Source organism: Bombus impatiens, unplaced genomic scaffold, assembly GCF_000188095.3.
Source record: "Bombus impatiens unplaced genomic scaffold, BIMP_2.2 scf_0647, whole genome shotgun sequence".
Taxonomy (NCBI): Eukaryota; Metazoa; Arthropoda; class Insecta; order Hymenoptera; family Apidae; genus Bombus; species Bombus impatiens.
This window is the reverse complement of record NT_177066.1, coordinates 528,911-536,767: the sequence shown is the minus strand read 5'-3', so window position 1 is coordinate 536,767 and position 7,857 is coordinate 528,911. Positions and strand designations below refer to the sequence as shown.

Sequence of the window (7,857 nt, the reverse complement as noted above, 5' to 3'; positions counted from 1 at the left end):
CGGCGGCGCTGTTCAGCCAAGAAAAGTCGAGACTTTTCGAGCGGAACGAGCTTTCTTAGATCTTTTCAAATTCGTTGGATTCGTTCCGAGAAAAATACGCAGCGCGGACGTGGTTAGTGAATACCTTCCTGTGGCAACAACCGCCTGCTCCTCGCGGACTTTAAGTAGGTAATTGCGAGTAAATGAGGTGGTCCATGGCCGCACACTCGCGCAGTTACGCGGTAAAAAACGTAGACGCGGCTGAAAAGATGACTCGGATTTAATTAAAAAATTTTTTTAAACGGATAATCCGTGCGCCCACGTTGAATACCGGCATTACCGACACGGTACTTTCTTTAACCGTAGACGCATTCACTCGGCAATTTGTTCAGCAGCTGTGCGGCACGCCGTACTAGACGTAAGAACCCGGTGCTGAGAATAGATTTCGAAAAACTGAAAAGACGGCGACTCGTTTAAGGATCCGTAAGCGCTTATGCGAATATACGCCGTGTAGTTTGTACGTGTCCGATATGTACATATATGGAAGGGCAAATAACGATGTAGGGCTATCGTACGCGATCGCAACAAATTTCTGTAATCGTCAATGATGCGTGATAAAAATACGAATAATTTTTGTTTTGATTTTCAATTCTTTATGGAAACTTTGACCATGCGGGGATTCGATTGAAATTGATTTACACGGCAGCCAATATAGAGGTCGGTTAATCGAATCCGTTGCTTCTGCCTCGTGTATTTGTTAATTTAAAAGGTAATGTTCGTGCACACGCATGAAATACCATAGGTACTTGCCAGGTTACAGCAGATAATCTATGGAGTATTTATTCGACCGTATTTCCGCGTTTATTTCCCTTTTATTTTTTTTATCCATTCTCAATTACACTCTACGGACACGAGCTTCAACCTGAAATTCAACCTCGCGTTACGATGAGTTTCGCATTAATTTTCTCTCTTTTTTCTTTCTTTCTTTGCTTCGAATCACTTTGTAGCTTGCTTTCTCGTGGTTTTACTCTCCAAGACTCGTCTATACCCCGCTGGATCGTAAATGCGTCCGTACAATACGATGCGTCGTAATATTTCACTTAAGTTCGAGCAGTCGACTCGGTTGCCTCGCAGTCAACGACGAACAAGTATTTATTGTCGGTAGACACGTAACGTCCACTTTCGGTCAGAAACTTATCTCGAGCGAAGTTTACTGGCACCGAGGCAAACGGAGAAAAGTTGGCTGCCAGGAGGTTACAGTGCTGGTAACAATGAACTATCCGGAATCGCGATAGACGGGGGCGCGCCAAGACGAAGGTCCTTTTCTTCCACTCTCCATCTCCCGGGTGCTCTCGGTCAGAGATAACGGCATGCGTGATTTTTCAAATTCTACGTACTTCGACCGTCGTACTTGGAACGCAAGTCGACGAGGGGTAGAAACTTTTTGTTCTAAAAAAAGAAAAATACTTCTATCTTTTTCTCTGCTGACACAACCTTTAATTATCTTTGTCCAATCGTCGTCATCTTTTTCGTTCCACGCTATTATTCGACGTTCGAAAGACCGACGGTTCGACCTCGCTCGAGCACACTGGTCTTTCTAATTCCATGCACGTCGTCCTGTTTGTAGGTTAAATTTTTTCAAGCTCCTCTCGCGCCAGTATCCTTCTTTCTCTTCTAATATTCTCTTTCAATAGCTCTTTTAGCTCTTTTCACGTGCGTTTTGAAATTCGAACGATAGGAACGGCGAGAGTCACGCAACCGTTTAGGATCGCCGATTTATTTCACAGGCAAATTCGATGAAAATGGAATTCACAGTCGATGGGCTAAATACCGGACAGCTATGGCGAGTAATAGACATATATATACCTATATATCGATACGATGCGTCGTTCTACCGTTAAGAAAACTCGCGGATAAATCGTTCGTACTTACTTTTTGATCCTTCTGCCAGATACACTGTCCTCTCTTGCCGAGTACGCGGCAGATCATCTTGGCGTCTTGGCCGGGATTCACCTCGGTATATTGCGGTGACTCTTCGAATTGCTGAATGCCACGGCACACTGTAAGCAAGCGAACAAGCGAAGTCATTAACTCCGACACGGATTCTTGCGAACGATACTTTTAACGATATCGACGGGCGCCTTCAACTTCTCCTCGCATAGTTTAACGCGCGATAAAAGAAATTCTCGCATCGGGGCCGAACCCATGGAAAGTTTTGTTTTCAAGCGACGAGGAGATAACAGAAGCAACCGTATAAGCGTCGGTTTATCCAGGTATTAAAGCAGACCGGCGCTCGTTAAAGTTGTTATTTAATTCGCAACTTCGATAAATTCGTTTAACTCGCCCGTTCCCAGTCCGGACCTTCGGTTTTCATCTCGCAGCTTCCCGATAAATTCTATCAACGGGATAATCGGGTTCGACGGTGAAAACGATGCGTCCTTAATTTTCACGATGGAGAATCTTTACTTTGATTAAAATAGAACGGGTGTCGGTGACGCGCGCGTCACTCGTTCGTCGGATCTGAAAATTCTACTTGGTAAATAACGAACGTCGGCTGAACGGAACAATTCCGATGACAATAGAAGCGGATAAGCACCGTCGTCTGTTATTCATATTTTTCGATGACAAATCCTGCGTGAAATCTGGAACGACCAGAGGGACCGCTCAATGCGTGGCGTTCTTGTCCATTTGACGTTTCGTTTGCAACGTCGGCGACGTGAAAATTTTATGCGAGCGAGCGACCACGGCCGCATCGTTCCCGTCGGATTGCAATGTTAAAAATTCAATTTTTTCACCGAGATGGGAGTGTTTTTTTTTACCAGGCGTACGGTTACGCGGCCACGAAAATAACTTTGCAAAATTAACAAACCGCCGTGCCGGTACCGTTACGTCCCCGGCCCGTCGTGTTTTATGGCCGTGAAAATGAACGTTACCTTGCGAAACGACCGTACGACCAACCAACCTTCCTTCCTTCCGCGCGCCACTTCGCGTCACGACGACGCGAAACGATGGCCCGCTCGGGATATTGAAACCGTCCCAACGAATGCGAGTCGCCGGCGAGAACAAACAGGCGTGAGTTCGCGGGGATCTTCGATAAGCCGGCGGCGGACTCGCGGAAAATAATTTATAGCGGTGATTCACGGCCGAGACAAAGACCTTAGCCAAAGTTACAGCGTAACTTGCCGAGAATTATGCATTCCCGGGCCGAACTGGCCGACTTATTTTCACCGACTGGCAGAGATAAAGCGGAATTCGCGGAGTTCCGGCTAGTTATCCCGCGAAGGGCTTATGAATTAATATCGCGGGTATCGAGAATACTTGGAGAGAATATTTTAGCGGAATATTCGGGTCGAGGTAGGAGGAATCGGATCGATCGGACGGTGAAATAAAATCTAATATTCATCGTCGTAACTATGCTCGTAGAATCTCCGGTCGAGCCGGATGGCAAGGAACGGCGCCCGAGGAAACGAACCGATCGCCGATCGCCTGTTTACGGTAAAAGTTAAGGAGTTTCGCAACAGGTCGGCCAGTGGATAAATTCGAGGTTTCCCATCTGCCGCTTTACGTTCCGCTCGTTCGTCGAGTTTGTATCGCTACCGTTTCGAACAGAGCAGAGCAAATATGTTTGCAACAAAATCCAGCAAATTTGACGATCCACGACGATCGACGTGAAAGGAAACAAACGAACTGCAGTTTTTCCTTGTCGATTCTTTACGGCCGAATAGGAAGAATCTCGCGCTTTTCGAGACCAAAACTGATACTCCGAATTCGCAACAGAGCTTTCGTCTCGACGTAGGAAAATCGCGCCATCGATACGCGACCGAGTTAAACGATCGACGTGTTTTCCACTTGGCGTACAGCGGGAAATTTACGAGACCCTTTCGCGAACAAGCGAATCAACGCGATGTCGCGAGCATCGCGCGATAAAAATCCTTTATCCTGTTATTAGTAGCGGGCCGGTATTTCCCTCTTTCTCGATTCCTGCGTTTCAGTCGCTCTTCTCTCGATTCGTCGACGTGCTTTCGGTGCTCGCCCGTATTACGGTTTTCCGTCTCGCTGGTTCGTACTGATTGGCTTCTGAATCGTCCAATTATTAATCTCTCATCTGGTTTTCCATGGAAGGCTAAACCGGTCAGGTGGCGCGTGATAGGTCGTTTGGCGGAATCATTCGACTGTACGTATTAATCAAGTTTGTGGGCCAAGCACCAGCCGTGTCTGTCGTTGGCTTGCCGCGATTCTCTGTTATCTCGTTTCATATCTCGCTGGGGGCACGGTTTAATCGTGGACGATAAACGATCACCTTCTTTAAATCGTTTCATCGTAAACGAGCCTCTCCGTTTATTTTAGCGGCAGTCGTTTGGCGGATTCGCGACCGACTAGCCGGAGCTAATCGCGTACGCTCGATCGAGCCGACCGGTGCCAAATCTGTTCTATTAATTTCGAAGGTTCGGCCCGAAAGAGTATGGCGGGTTAATCTTATCGACATGCTCCGTGGTATCGATCGAAGAGGGCAAAAAGCCGGAACCTTGTCTAGGAACGAACCACGTAATGCCGTCAATGCGAGCAATTTCACGCCAAGCGACTCCCGCCCCGATTCGATGTTCGATTGTACCCGCGGATTACGAAGCAATTATACCCGCTTCTCTCGTGTCCGATCGGCTAAAGAGCTGACCTTTTCGACATCGTCGACCGTTCGTAATTTGTTTCCGACCCGGCCGACCGATCCCGCGCGCTTATTACTCTCGTATCGCGAGATCTTCTTGATCGATCGAGGTTCCTTCAACTCGTTCGTAGAAAAATACTCGTTTCTTTAGCGCTCGAACGTCGGCTGAAATATCGTTGAACTTATCTTCGGTAACGAATCCGCCAGGCATTTTCGGAAAATCTTCGAGGCACTGTCGGCCGCCCGACGTAATTAATTATCGGTATTTGTCGTGGTAACGAGGCCATTATCTTGCTACCATACACTTATATCCCGGAATATTTCACGAGTACCTCGGAGAACGTCTTAGCTAGGAGCGCGCGAACGGCTGAGCTAATTTTCCAGAGAAGACCAATTTTTATCCTCGCGCTTACGCATACCCGGGGAATCCGAAACGATTTAAAAGAACGAGAACAGATGGAATTACGAAAACATGGGCAACCGAGTCAGTTGGAAAGAGCTTCGTGTCCGTACGATGGCTTTTTCCGATCTACTCGTCGGTCGGACATCTTTCTACGAAAATGTAAAACAGATACGGCATTTGCAGAGCTCGGTACTTGCCGCAAAGTTTTACGACCGCCTCTCCCTCTTGCATCGAACCGAACAAAGAGAAATTATCTTGCTCCAGCCGTTTCTCCGGAAACGTAGAAAGAACGTAAGGACAAAAAGAAGCAGCGCGACGGAAAAAGGTTTCTGTAACACGTGTTTGAGCAAGGAAAAATTAACGACCTGTTGTTTTCGCAGTTCGTTTTGCTCTGGCCTTTTCTACTTATAATGCAGCCGGTGAATACTTTATTCGAATCGAGGAAACGAATGGGCATCTTAAGTGTTCTCTAAATGAGCGTTCCTCCGCGAGATTAACTCGCGTCTCGCGGACCGACGAATCCGCCATGATTGGTCACCGGCGAGAATGGATTGCAGAGCAAATTCTTCGCAACTACAGTGAACGATTTTCCGATAAACAGGGAGAGAGACAGAGGCAGAGAGAGAGAGAGAGAGACGATCTGTGAAAGCCGGTTACCGCCCGAGCGCATTTACATCGATCCATCGGTACGCGGAACGATAATTTAAAAGGACAACGTTTTCGCAGCACTTCCGCTTCGACCTGTCGATCGGAAGAAGCAAAAAGGAAAACAGGCCGGGGGAAAAAAAGGGAACGTTACATTGCGCGAGGGATAACAAATGCGCCGGCTGCCGTAACTTGGCGAGCGACGTTGCGACGTTCGAGCTTCCAGCTTCCAGAAGGGGAGAAGGTTTTAGATAAAAGCGCGCATGGAAAAATCTTTGTTCGTACGATCGACGTACGCGTCGGCTACCTAATTTTCCCTTTGTTGAAGTGGTTACCGCTTCTAAGAAAACTCTACATCTGGTCTGTTTAGTTTTCTCAAGCACCGAAGCCATCGACAGCGTGTAGACAAAAGCCTGCGACGAAGACAGACCATAAACAGTAGACAGGCAACGTTGTCTTCGGGGTTTTCAGTTATTGGGTAACACAGCTAGTGTGCGGATCTGGACCAGCTCAAATTGTATTCTTACTTATAATTACACTTGTATTTAAGTATATTTTCTGCCTCATAATTTATCCACGAATTTTCTCTGTTTATACATCGAATAATCTCAACACCTTTTAATACGAGCGAGGCGGAATCAACGCGACAGTAGAGGCAGTAAATCGCGTCGGATATATTTTCTTCGACCGTAGAAACCGGTCTCCTTTAAAAAACTTCTAAAAACACAGCAGCTCTCGGCCCGCACCGCTTTTCCCTTTAATTTATTTTCTCCAGCCGAAACAGTTTCGGCGGAATTTCGCGAATAACGAACGTTAGGATACGTTTCTTCTCCGGTTAAATGAAACGGCGATGTTCGAGCAAAGGGGGTGAATTAAAAAGGAGGAGGCAAGGGGTTGCAGGCAGATAGAAGAAGAAAAAACTGCTAGTGTCAATATATCGTCGGACCTGTGACAGTTTTTAATCGCAGAAGTACGTTATTGGTGATTCTCTGTACATCGTATTCTCTCCTACTCGAACACCGCATATATTTTTTTTCCCCGCTGTGTACATAGTCGCATCGGACTTTTGCCTCTATCGATGTTGCCGTTATATTCACGAGACCTGCATATATCCACACGGTGGTACATACCTTTTCTTCGTCGACGCTCGTCGATGTTGTTGCGAATTAAATGCGACGCGATACGTATCGAACCCGTTACGAGATACACGCGGAGTTGGTCGCGCCGCACCGCGTTCTTCCGATACGAGTGCCACGATACAATGGCGTTCGATATCGATCCGTTTTGGCCGGGCCGGCCTTCCAATTTTCAAAAATGTTGCCAAGTCACCTTTCGCTTCTTACGCGCGTACGCGTGGGGCCTGTCAATCCCTTCGGACGCGAACGTTCGTTTACGTTATCGACGGCAGCGAAACAAGAATAGGGAAGGGAACGTATCTGCCGTGAATACGAACAGCTTGTAGGATTTGCAAATTTAAATTCACCGTTGTGTCGGCGGCAATAAGCGAGCCGGCAGCGCGATGTCGCGCTTTATCGTGATTAAATGTCAACACGATCGGAGGCCAGCGATATCGAGTTATCTAAAATTTTTCCAATTACGAAACTGGCGAAACTACGTACGAGGCCACTTGACCGGGTCACTGGCATCCGATCATCACCGATCTACCGGACTCCACGGTATTTCCTATCGTCCCAACATTTTCATCGGTATCGTGGCCGACGATCGGCCAGTTAACCCGCGTCGTTGCACCGTTCGAAAATTGTTTTATCGCCACGACGGCTTGTTACATCCTTGGTCGCGTTAGCGTCGACCATCCACGCTCCCTACCCGTGTTTCATCGTTCATCGATTAATTTCGCCAAGGCGAAACGCGCAAATTTAATAGCAACCGAACGTAATCGACGAGCATCGACGACTCCCACCGTCCCTTAACCGTCTCCCCTGCCCCTTCGCCGCTTGTTAGCCATTTTTACACAGTCGCTGATGCATTACGAATTCACAGGTGGAAACTCGGCGGGCGTCGGCTCGTAAAGGGCGAATAACCTCCTCCTTTAAATGCCCGCCTCGATCCACCGGATCGGTAATTAAATTGTTGCGCGAATTAGCGCGAGCGTTGGCTCGTGCACACAGAGCTGCGCTTTTCCATCCCTACCCCCCCCCCCCTCCCG

At 47.6% G+C, this 7,857-nt stretch overlaps 1 protein-coding gene across 1 annotated transcript in view; it reads right to left on the bottom strand.

The window, feature by feature from the left end:
* Nucleotides 1–7,857, bottom strand: part of LOC100749569 (hemicentin-1) — a 111,127-nt gene that overhangs the window by 32,366 nt on the left and 70,904 nt on the right. The window contains exon 2 of the mRNA XM_003492080.4: nucleotides 1,912–2,039. Within this exon, the coding sequence (XP_003492128.2) occupies nucleotides 1,912–2,039 (128 nt within the window). The remainder of the gene's footprint in view (nucleotides 1–1,911; nucleotides 2,040–7,857) is intronic.